This window comes from Myotis nattereri, assembly GCF_964212035.1.
Source record: "Myotis nattereri genome assembly, chromosome: 14".
In the NCBI taxonomy this organism is placed as follows: domain Eukaryota; kingdom Metazoa; phylum Chordata; class Mammalia; order Chiroptera; family Vespertilionidae; genus Myotis; species Myotis nattereri.
This window is the reverse complement of record NC_138089.1, coordinates 10,070,115-10,082,880: the sequence shown is the minus strand read 5'-3', so window position 1 is coordinate 10,082,880 and position 12,766 is coordinate 10,070,115. Positions and strand designations below refer to the sequence as shown.

Here is a 12,766-nt window from a genome sequence, read left to right as displayed (position 1 = left end):
CTCAGTTCTTCATGTTATTCCATCTCTTTCCTAGATTGTTAATTTCTGCTTTGCTGTTATCGCTTACTTTCCCCATCCTATGTGCAGGTATTTAGCATCTTAAAACAAGACAAAGAACTGCCTTTGACTATGAACCAATCCCCTACTTCCTGTTGAAGTCTATGTTTGCCCGTCTCTGTCTTGAAATTACTTATGAATTCTCTGCAATGGGTCTCCTGTCCCAACCCTCCATTGAAACGATTCTGGTGAATTCTGTTAACCCTCATGTGCTAACACGCTTGGGACTCTTTTTTTTTTTTTTAAATATATTTTATTGATTTTTTACAGAGAGGAAGAGAGAGGGATAGAGAGTTAGAAACATCGATGAGAGAGAAGCATCGATCAGCTGCCTGCTGCACATCCCCCACTGGGGGTGTGCCCACAACCAAGGTACATGCCCTTGACCGGAATCGAACCTGGGACCCTTCAGTCCCCAAGCCGACGCTCTATCCAGTGAGCCAAACCAGCCAGGCCATGCTTGGGACTCTTGATCCATTGTTCTGCCAGTCTCCATTTGATATTCTGTCGCCCTTGAATATCAAGTGCAGTTCTTAGTTGCTTGCAGTTGGAATCGATTTTGGGTACTATGGAAAAAAGATTTTCTATGCAGGAAGGTTGACAGACACTGTTAAGTTGCCTTCCCTTCTCACTTGCCAACAGAATGGTGATTTGGGTTTGTTGGCAGTGTCCCTAACCCAGTGGTCGGCAAACTGCAGCTCGCAAGACACATGAGGCTCTTTGGCCCCTTGAGTGTGGCTCTTCCACAAAATACCCCATGTGGGTGTGCACGTACAGTGCAATTGAAACTTCGTGGCCCATGTGCAGAAGTCGGTATTTTGTGGAAGAGCCACACTCAAGGGGCCAAAGAGCCGCATGTGGCCCGTGAGCCGCAGTTTGCCGACCACTGCCCTAACCCTTTGTTAGATATACATATTCTCAGTGGTCCTAATGGGGTGGCCATGTCACATGTGCAAGTGGACACTTCTGGGGGGCATCAAAGAAAAAAAGGAGGAGATCTGTTGTTCTTGCCCAGTTGTGTGACAAGTGTGTGTGAGAGGTGGCATCACCTCTCACTGCCATATCATGAAGGAGGATGCTAAAGTTAGTCAGGTGTGAGTGTGGACCAACCAGACCTGTCACCTTGAATGGTGGAGCAGGTCTGAGAGTGCCTAACGTTACTCCTCAGAGGTTGTGTGGTGGGGATCTGGGTTTCTGGGGCCGGGAGCTGGTTGAGGCTGCATGGGGGTGAGATGGAAGGTTGGGGTAACCCGCTCATGAGTAGTCTTGCCTCTAGCAACTTGTGCATTATTACTTCCAGTGAAGCAAAGGCACTATCAGTTGGTTCATTCTTTTGTCAGACATGGCTGTCGTGTGAACACCAGGATGTTGCACAGTAGGTGTTGGGTTCAACATGAGTAAATGTGCTTCTTGCTGTCCAGGGGCCTGTAGACAGATGTGCTTGGAACAGTGTGGCGGGAGCTGGGAGGTTTGTACAGAACAAGAGAGGGAAGGTTTGGGGCTGATAAAACAATGCATGTCTACTAAGGGTTCTGCTGGAAGCCAATTCCAGCATGACAGCAGGGCTGAATCTGGGAATGGCTGTTGGCATTTCCCCAAACCTGAATAGGATACATTAAATTGATTGTTTGCTGCCAGACAGCTCAGAGCATCTTAATCTACATGTTATTGCCTCCTACTGGCCAAACACCTGAACAGCCGTAGGCTAATTCTGCCCATTCTGACAATGCCTCTGTATATGAAACCCTTTTGAAGTGTATATCTCTGCTTCACCTCAGGACAATTTGTGTTGATAAAAAGCATGGGGTCCTGAGACGAGGAGATCTTAGTTTTCTTTAAACTAGGCTCCTCTGACCCCCAAATGCCTTTCAAAATTATATTTCATCTCTGGTCTCCTATTTAATCTATGCACAGCCTTCTCCAGATTTCCTGAACCTTTCTTAATGCTGGAACAAGAACCCTGGCAGGTTCCCAGTGTTTTAGGCTAAAAGAAACACAAACTTTTTGACATCTTGCACTAAGCCTATACATTATACTACTAGTGACCCGGTGCATGGATTCGTGTACATTGAAAGGAAATTAATTAGAAGGTGGCTGGTGAGGTGGGACTGGGTGAGACGGGCTGGACATGCCCTGGAGCCAATCTCCTGTGGTCCCTCCTGGCCAGCTGCACCTGGGGTTGCACTGTAGCTCAAAAGGTGTCCGCGGAGTGAGTGGGGTCCCTCTGGCTTGTAGCGGCCTTCAGCCTGGCCTATGGGGATTGGGCCGAAACCGACTCTCTAACATCCCCCGAGGGCTCCTGGAGTGCGAGAAGGCACTCTGCAAAGTTGCTGTGTGGAATGCAAATGCAAGTGTGCAGTAAACCAGATTCGGGGCAAACAGTGCCCCAGCAACAACATAACCCATGGCCAAAGTTGGAATTGCGTGGCCCCACGAGGAATTGGGCTCCCTCCTCTCTGGTGTCAGAGTGCGTCACCTGAGAATCACTGCTGCCAAGTCACTGCAACTCGGCAGCTCCTACATTGAACGTCTGCCCCCTGGTGGTCAGTGCACATCATAGCAACTGGTCGGATGGAGGGAGGGATACTTAGCATATTAGCCTTTTATATATATACTAGAGGCCCGGTGCACAAACATTCGTGCACTCGGGGCGAGGGGGGCGGTGGTGGGCGTCCCTCAGCCCAGCCTGCACCCTCTCACAGTCTGGGACCCCATGGGGGATGTCTGACTGTGACTTAGGCCCGCTCTCTGGGAGATTGGGCCTAAGCTGGAAGTCAGACATCCCTCTGGCAGCTGGGAGCCCTTGGGGGATGTCTGCGGCTTAGGCTTGCTCCCCACAGGATTGGGCCTAAGCTGCAGTCTGACATCCTTAGCATTGTTGAGGTGGGAGAGGCTCCTGCCACCGCCACTGCACTTGCAGCCATCATCCCGACTTGTGGCCGAGCAGAGCTCCCCCTGTGGAAGTGCACTGATCACCAGGGGACAGCTCCTGAATTGAGTGTGTGCCCCCTGGTGGTCAGTGCACATCATAGCAACCAGTCATTCTTGGTGGTTCTGCCATTAGGGTCAATTTGCATATTACCCTTTTATTATATAGGATATATATGTGTGTGTATATATATATACATATATATATGTAATTTTTGGTTATGAAAAAGTTTCAATTTTCATTCCAGTTACTTAATTTTTAGGTGTACTTAAATTTATATATTTTAGGTGGCTTGCCTGATTCGAGTTCCTTCTGAAGTAGTTAAGCAGAGGGCACAGGTTTCTGCTTCTTCAAGAACATTTCAGATTTTCTCTAACATCTTATATCAAGAGGTGAGATATGTCTTTAAGTTCTTTTTTTTTCTTTATTGAGAGAGATTTTATAGCAGCTAGTATGAGCACTGTGAGTCTTGTATCAGGAGTCCTAGAAGAGACCTTACAGCTAAATTTAATGTTCAATTGCAGTAACTTTCTATGCTAAGATTATAGTTTTCTTTCCTGTATTTGTTTTTGAATTTTCTTTTTTAATTTCTAAACAAACACATATTGAGTGCCCCTACTGCATGAGTCCTACATTGAAATCATCCATAGTTCTTTTGGAATCAGACATGGAATAAATAGTAAATATGTAGACTAAATGAAGATATATGAAAACATCACTACAGAATTTGAGGGCTCATGGAAGAGAAGTGTAGTAATGGACTGTCACCAACATCATAGTGTTTCTATCAACTGTAATCCCCTTCTACTGGTTAGTGTTAAGCTGTGTGTCAGAAGTCATCCTGCTGGCCATGCGACTAGGAGCCGTTGAGCTGCTTTCCTTCATAGTTCCCACAGAGGCCTTTAAAAATGTTAACTTAAAAAATATTTTTACCAAAGTCAATTACATGGAAATTTCAATGAGTCTAGGTTGTAGAAAAATTATTCTTAATGGTCCGTGTGTCTCCTCGAGGAGATGCGAGTATTTAATTGTATGAGTGAGTTAGCCCAGTAAAGGGTTCCTGAAGAATCATGTGGACGTGAAACAGATAAGCGAAGGCTTATCCAGAGTTACGCCATTGAGAGGTTATTAATGAACTTCGGATGTCTTCTGATTGAAACCATGAAATATATTCTGTTTTCATATGAAAAGATAATCAACATTCTATGTGCATTTGCTTTTGGAAATCTATTCATTTAAAGCTCAAGTATTCTCAGGAGAAGAAATACTAAAAGCAACTAAAGCTAAATTAATATGTAGTCAGTTTTAGTATTAGAGATATTTCCATTTTAAAGGAGTGGAGCAGTTAGAACCTTTAACTTGTTGCAGAACTGTGGTCATTGTGGACGTTTTAAAACTCAAACTTTAGGAAAGCTTACTGTGCTTTATTCAGAATGTCGTCCTAAAATTTCTGCCATCTCGTATTTCCTTTTGTTTGTTTCAGGGCATCCCAGGATTGTATCGAGGCTACAAAAGCACAGTTTTAAGAGAGGTAACTAACTTAATTTCCAGTACAGAAAAACAATATGCTTTGTTCTGTGGGTTTACTTGGAGAAACTGGTTTAAAAAGTTAAAAAGGGAAATTAAGATATCTTATTTTTTCTTTTTTATTTAAATATATATTTTTATTGATTTCAGAGAGAAAGGGAGAGGGAGCGAGAGATAGAAACATCAATGATGAGAGAGAACCATTGGTTGGCTGCTTTCTGCACGCCCCTTACTGGGGATCAAGTCTGCAACCCGGGCATGTGCCCATGACTGGAATTGGACCCGGGACCCTTCAGTCCTCAGGCTGACACTCTGTCCACTGAGCCAAACCAGCTAGGGCTAAGATCTCTTTTTAAAACAGTCTTTAGTCTTGTCTTGGTTCTTCCACGTAATAAATGGGTCAAATAAATTGGTTTGCTGAACAACCACCCTATAGCTTCATGGTAATTCTAGAGTGGTAAGTATTTGTTGTAGCTGAAATATTAGGAAATAACTACGCAAGGTAAGATATTAAGTTAATACACAGAATTAGTGAGAAATTGGTCAGGAAAGTTGCACCCTGAGAGATAAGTGTCTCAGAAGTCTGTATCATACAGTTAGTTCTTATTTTCCTGGTAATAATCTGATGAACTGGGAAGTGTACTCTGGCCTGGAGTCCTGGCCCACAAGCCGTTTTATCCCCTGTGCCTTCTAACTCTAAAGTCCCATGATTCAATGTGATCGATTTCTTGTACCCCCCCACCCCCCGTTGTTTTTGTTTTGTTTTGTTTTTAAAGCAGAATGATTTCAGTATATTACTGCTGGAAGCATGTTTTAATTTTTGCCTCATATAAAAGGGCTGTTTGAAGTTTAAAAGTTGATTTACAGATATGTGAGATAAAAACCTTTGGTTTGGGACATAATTTTATTTTCTTTTTAAATGAGCTTTAATTCTATGGTTTCCCCTCAGTTTTATTGAGATAGAATTGACAAATAGAATTGTAAGGCATTTAAAGTGTACAACATAATGATTTGATATTTGTATAACTATGAAAAGGACTGGGACATGATTTCCATGAAGGAAAACACTGAAGAGCATCTGCCTGTATCTGCTCCGGATTCTTGTTTTCTGTTTGGTGTTCCTTAGATGCTAAAACACTTTCACCTCTGAAATTGTTTTTAATTTAAGTAAATATTGTCATCATCAGCAGAACACTGAAGTTCTTTCAAATCCCTAAGTTCATTCCCAGGTAGGTTTTTTTGTTTGTTTGTTTTTTGTTTTTTTGATTCTTTTTTTTTTTTTTTTTTTAATACTATAGATAGCGATTTTCAACCTTTTTCATCTCATGGCACACATAAACTAATTACTGAAATTCTGCAGCACACCAAAAATATATTTTTTGCCAATCAGACAAAAAACAACAACAAAAGAAAACACACAGGTATAATTTTGATTCATTCACCAGACAGCTATTGTCATTTTTAAATCTGATAATCTAAAGGAAAAGAGGTCAGTGCCCCTGACTAAACAGTCAGGTACTGCATGTTTTAAAAATTCTCACGGCACACAGGTTAAAAATCGATTCTATAGATTATTCTTCTTTATGAAACACCTGTACTGTTATTTAAAGCTTTGGTGTAGGTGATGTATATCTTTGAAAAACTTCTTTTGAAGGCAAACTGAATATTTCAAAATTAGTCATTTGTGTGAAGGTGACTTCTTTCTGCCTTTCAAAAATATCCCCTGCACCATGTCTTCATTCTGTTCTTAGGCTCTGACTTAGTAAACATGAGCTAGTTACTCAGGTTTCGCCCAGGTGCAGGGGAAAGGCGGGGCAGGACTTTTTTATTTTTCTGAGAGGTGCTGAATATATAAATATATTTAAATGCCAGAGAATACTGATTTCATATTCAAACAAATAGATAGAACACATGGTTACAACTGCATTCTGTTCTTTAAAAAATTTGTTTTGACATATGCCACACTAGTAATTAATTTCTAAGCTGCAATTCTTGCAAATAATGTGACCTACTGAGATAACTCTGTTTACTCAAATGGCAGTGCTTTGTTGGAAATGTAATTGGGGTCTTTGCATTATGCGTATTCATGAAAGAGCCTTCAGAACTGATTTTAGGTGAAGCATCGCTTTAGAACAGATTCCCTGATAGAACTAGAGAAAAATTATTATTGAATGAAACGTAGCTTCTTTTCAGAATGAGAAAAATAAGTGACACCTGAATTAAGCAAAATTTATGCATTATAGATAATTTCAATCCTTACATTGTTCTGACATCAATATCATATCTTTTTGCCAAGAATGTGGTTGATTGTTTCAGTAAGAAAATACATTGAAGCCTTAGTGAGAATCACCAAGAAACTTACACATTTATTCTGTGTACAATTTTCCTTTAGAATAGTTTTATCTCCCTAGTGGTAGCCCATTAGAAGGAGATTGAAAGTTGAACCTATGCATTATAAAATAGATGGTGTGTTCTTTAGATTTTGTGAATGCTGTCACCTGTTTTTTTTCTTTGTTGTTTGTTTTTTTTTTTACTCCATTTGATGTTTGTGGAGATTGCTGGCTTATCCTTTATGTTTTTCTTTTGTTGTTGTTGTTTATTTTAATTAAATCTTTATTGTTCAGATTATTACATTTGTTCCTCTTTTTTCCCCCCATAACTCCCCTCCTCCCAGTTCCCCCCCCCCCTTCCGCCCTCACTCCCCATCCACTGTCCTCATCCATAGGTGCACGATTTTTGTCCAGTCTCTTCCCGCATCTCCCACACCCCTTTCCCCCCCAAGAATAGTCAGTCCATTCCCTTTCTATGTCCCTGATTCTATTATGATCACCAGATTATTTGTTCACTTGATTCTTAGATTCACTTGTTGATAGATGCATGTTTGTTGTTCATAATTTGTATCTTTACATTTTTCTTCTTCTTCCTCTTCTTAAAGGATACCTTTCAGCATTTCATATAATACTGGTTTGGTGGTGATGAACTCCTTTAGCTTTTCCTTATCTGTGAAGCTCTTTATCTGACCTTCAGTTCTAAATGATAGCTTTGCTGGATAAAGTAATCTTGGTTGTAGGTTCTTGGTATTCACCTTTATGTTCTCCCGAATTATTTTAGTTACTGTGAATTTTAGACTGAGTCTGAGTAAGGTCAACAAATTCTGCTACTTACCTCACCCTTTCAGTGTTTGTTTTCCTCATGATCTTGGCCAAATTAGCCGTGGCCACACATCGTGGTGCCTGGTGGCATGTCTGTAAGATGGACGTGGGAGCAAATCTCAGCTGCCTTCACAGCCAGGCCGAGGTCCCAGGGCCCACGCACTGCCTGAGAGTGCTGTGGAGAGATGCCTCAGGGTCTCGCATGTGGATTAGAAGGACGTGAAAGAGGAAGGAAGCAGAGAAATGCAAGTTGCTTCAAAATAAGTAGGAATAGCCCTAGCCAGTTTGGCTCAGTGGAGAGAGCGTCAGCCTGCAGACTGAAGGGTGCCGGTTCGATTCCAGTTAAGGGCACATTACCTCAGTTGTAAGCTCCATCCCTGGCGTTGGTCAGGATGTGTGCGGGAGGCAACCAGTGAGTGTGTCTCTCACATTGATGTTTCTCTCTGTTTCTCCCCCTCCCTTTCACTCTCTAAAAATCAATGGAAAAATCCTCAGATGAGGATTACAAAAAAAAAGAAAAAGAAAAGAAGTAGGAATAAATTAAACTCAGCAATGTGTTTTATCCACTGTTCTATTTAACAGTCATTTAAAAAGTGTATTCTGTGTGTTGGGCACCACATAGAAGGATTCGTGTTCTGATGGGGAAATAATTAGGGTAATGGACAGGGTCCGGTGCAGTGTGGTAGTGCCGCAGTGGTGTGTATACAGCAGACACAGGACAGGGTCTGGTGCAGTGTGGTAGGGCCACAGTGGTGTGTATACAGCAGACACAGGACAGGGTCTGGTGCAATGTGGTAGTGCCGCAGTGGTGTGTATACAGCAGACACAGGACAGGGTCCGGTGCAGTGTGGTAGTGCCACAATGGTGTGTATACAGCTGACACAGGGTCCAGTGCAGTGTGGTAGTGCCACAGTGGTGTGTATACAGCTGACACTGGGTCCGGTGCAGTGTGGTAGTGCCACAGTGGTGTGTATACAGCTGACACTGGGTCCGGTGCAGTGTGGTAGTGCCACAGTGGTGTGTATACAGCTGACACTGGGTCCGGTGCAGTGTGGTAGTGCCACAGTGGTGTGTATACAGCTGACACAGGGTCCAGTGCAGTGTGGTAGTGCCACAGTGGTGTATATACAGCTGACACTGGGTCCGGTGCGGTGTGGTTGTGCCACAGTGGTGTGTATACAGCAGACACAGGACAGGGTCCGGTGCAGTGTGGTAGTGCCACAGTGGTGTGTATACAGCTGACACAGGGTCTGGTGCAGTGTGGTAGTGCCACAGTGCTGTGTATACAGCTGACACTGGGTCCGGTGCAGTGTGGTAGTGCCACAGTGGTGTGTATACAGCTGACACAGGGTCTGGTGCAGTGTGGTAGTGCCACAGTGGTGTATATACAGCTGACACAGGGTCCGGTGCGGTGTGGTTGTGCCACAGTGGTGTGTATACAGCTGACACAGACAGGGTCTGGTGCAGTGTGATAGGGCCACAGTGGTGTGTATACAGCAGACACAGGACAGGGTCTGGTGCAGTGTGGTAGTTCCGCAGTGGTGTGTATACAGCAGACACAGGACAGGGTCTGGTGCAGTGTGATAGTACCACAGTGGTGTGTATACAGCAGACACGGTCCAGTGCGGTGTGGTAGTGCTGCAGTGGTGTGTATACAGCAGACACAGGACAGGGTCCGGTGTGGTGTGGTAGTGCCGCAGTGGTGTGTATACAGCAGACACAGGACAGGGTCTGGTGCAGTGTGGTAGTGTCACAGTGGTGTGTATACAGCAGACACAGGACAGGGTCTGATGCAGTGTGATAGGGCCACAGTGGTGCGTATACAGCAGACACAGGACAGGGTCTGGTGCAGTGTGGTAGTTCCGCAGTGGTGTGTATACAGCAGACACAGGACAGGGTCTGGTGCAGTGTGATAGTACCACAGTGGTGTGTATATAGCAGACACGGTCCAGTGCGGTGTGGTAGTGCTGCAGTGGTGTGTATACAGCAGACACAGGACAGGGTCCGGTGCGGTGTGGTAGTGCCGCAGTGGTGTGTATACAGCAGACACAGGACAGGGTCTGGTGCAGTGTGATAGGGCCACAGTGGTGTGTATACAGCAAACACAGGACAGGGTCTGGTGCAGTGTGATAGTGCCACAGTGGTGTGTATACAGCAGACACAGCCCAGTGCGGTGTGGTAGTGCCGCAGTGGTGTGTATACAGCAGACACAGGACAGGGTCCGGTGTGGTGTGGTAGTGCCGCAGTGATGTGTATACAGCAGACACAGGACAGGGTCCGGTGCGGTGTGGTAGTGCCGCAGTGGTGTGTATACAGCAGACACAGGACAGGGTCGGGTGCGGTGTGGTAGTGCCACAGTGGTGTGTATACACGTAATGGTCTGTATATACAATATGTACCTGGGGTTCTAGAAGAAGCAGTGCTTGGGTGGCATCAATTCGTATTTGTTGTGTTAATAAAAAATAAGTTTGACTTAATTCTTGAAGGAGTTGCAATTGTAAATAGGCAAGGAGACTGGCTAATGTGACAACATGAGCAGAGGCACAAGGCTGTGAGAAAACGCCCGTGCCTGCTTATCTGCGCAGAATTGGGATTTTCACCTACAGAAAGGCAAGAGCCTTTCCCTCTACCTGCAGCCTCGTGAGGGCGCTTCAGGAAGGCACAGAATCAAGTGGGTGCTGGCTGGGAGGAGAGGCTGACGTCTCCGCAGCTGGATGTTTGCCAGGGGACTCGAGTGGAGCCCTGGGGATCCCCTGGAGGAGCCTGACATGTGTCCCCGGGAGCGTGGAGGGTAAATTACTGGACTTTGACCCTGCTCTGCACTAATCTGGCAGTGAGAGGCTGGTTGCAGCCGCCTCATGGCAGGAGATTGCTATTTTGGAATGAATAACTCCTGGCTTCTTGGTAGGTAAGAGTGGCCACTGAAGGGATTTGAGGTAGATGAGGGCTGTCGCCCCCTCTCCCCAGATTTCTTGCCAGGCTTCAGTGAAAGTGAGTCTCCCTCCAAATTCTGTTACACATCTGATCCTACCCGTCTCAAAGTCAGACCGTTTGGCAGGCCCCGTCTGCCACCTGTCGGTACGTTCATCGAGGCCTCCAGCCTGTCTCTTTCACCCATGAGGTATTTATTAAAATAGCGCATTGAGAGAAAAAAAATCAATGTATACATCCTTACTGAAAACTATATCATTATGCAAAAAAGGGTTTAATTTGGGTAAGCAATTCCTAATGTATGGCAAGCTTTACTTTCAGAAATGATACCACAAAACAACACAATCTGATTCAATCTTAGAGGCCGGCATGCTGTCGGGGAACATTCTTAATCTTTGTAGAAGCTTCTTTATACTGTCAGGTACCGGAGCTCTGCCTTCTGGTGTGAATTCAGCCACCACATCAACAGTAACGTGTCTTAGTCCTTTTTCTTAAATTCCCTCTTTATCGTGTGCCTTCTGTTGATCCTTTCAGCCACATTCAATTAACAGCTCTCAGCCACTCTTTGAGGCATGCTCTTTCTCCAGTTTCTATCAGCTTTGGTTAATGGCTGGTCTTCTGTGCCTCTTTGTTCATCTTGCTAACTAACCACCATCACTGTGGGCGAGGGCCGTCCCTTCCCAGCGATGAAATGACCCTTATACTGACGACCGTTACCTACCGCTCTCTCAGTCTGTCTCTGCAGGTGTGGAAATTAGCACTCTGATTGGAAAGTTCACTTGCAGGTAGACATGGAAGCTTTCCAAAGTCAGTTACGCTTAAGCTCTACTTGAGGTAGTAACAGCACCCCCTAATCTAGTGCCTGGGAACAGGCACCTTTTGAAATAAAGCTGAAGGGTTATCCTTCAGTATCTCTTTTCCAGCTCTGTTGTCTGCCCACTGAGTTCCTTTCCCCAAAACTCTTCATGTTATACAGGGTGGGCAAAAGTAGGTTTACAGTTGTTTGTATGGGACATAATACAATAATTAGTAAGTAATAAAAAATGCAAGAATAAACTATGTTTTGCATACTCACAACTGTAGACCTTATGTGTTTTTCCAGAACCACTCTATCCTAGGTGTTCTGCATCTTGTTTGTTTTCTTAGCCAAACCATTTTGGAGATCAGTTTATATCACTTCATAAAGAGGACCCTCTCCTATAATATCTGCAAATCAGTAAATGTGACATACCACATAAACAAAATGAAGGATAAAAACCACATGATCATATCAAGAGGCACAGAAAAAGCATTTGACAAAATCCAGCACCCATTTATGACAAGAACTCTCAGCAAAGTGGGAATAGAAGGAACATACCTCAACATAAAAAGGCCACATATGACAAACCCACAGCCAACATAATACTCCATGAGCAAAAACTAAAAGCATTTTCCTTAAGATGAATAAGACAGGGATGCCTGCTTTCACCACTCTTATTCAACATTGTATTGGAAGTCCTAGCCACAGCAATCAGATAAGAAGAAAAAATGGAAGTCATCCAAATTGGATAGGAGGAAATAAAACTGTCATTATTTGCACATGACATGATATTGTACATAGAAAACACAAAAGACTTCACCAGAAAGTTACTAGATGTAATAATGAATTTGGCAAAGTAGCAGGATACAAAATTAATACTCAGAAATCAATGGCATTTCTATACACCAATAACGAACTATTAAAAAAAGAAACTGAGAAAACAATGCCATTTACTCTTGGAATAAAAAAAATAATAAGGTACCTAGGAATAAATTTAACCAAGATGGCAAAAGACCTGTACTCAGAAAACTATAGGACATAGAATAAAGACATTGAGGAAGATACAAATAAGTGGAAGCACATACCATGTTCATGGATTGGAAGAATTAACATCATTAAAATGTCCACACTACCCAAAGCAATCTATAGATTCAATGCAACTGCTATTGAAATACCAATGGCACATTTCACAAATCTAGAACAGATATTCCAAAAATGTATGTGGAATAACAACAAAAAAGACCCCAAATAGCTACAGCAATTTGAGAAAGAAGAACAAAGTTGGAGGTATCACAATATGTGCTGTCAAACTATACTACAAGGCTATTGTAATCAAAACAGCCTTGTACTGGCATAAGAACAGGCATATAG

At 43.5% G+C, this 12,766-nt stretch overlaps 1 protein-coding gene across 4 annotated transcripts in view; it reads left to right on the top strand.

Moving 5' to 3' along the window:
* SLC25A26 (solute carrier family 25 member 26) overlaps positions 1-12,766 on the top strand; it is a 156,117-nt gene that overhangs the window by 30,825 nt on the left and 112,526 nt on the right. For 3 of the 4 annotated variants that reach the window (XR_013996764.1, XR_013996765.1, XM_081105448.1), the window contains exons 4-5: positions 3,274-3,378; positions 4,470-4,517. The exons of the other annotated variant lie outside the window; for it this stretch is intronic. Coding sequence is in view for 1 of the 3 variants with exons in the window: in XM_081105448.1 (XP_080961574.1) it covers positions 3,274-3,378; positions 4,470-4,517 (153 nt within the window). In the remaining 2 variants the exon portion in view is untranslated. The remainder of the gene's footprint in view (positions 1-3,273; positions 3,379-4,469; positions 4,518-12,766) is intronic. 4 annotated transcript variants of the gene reach the window in all.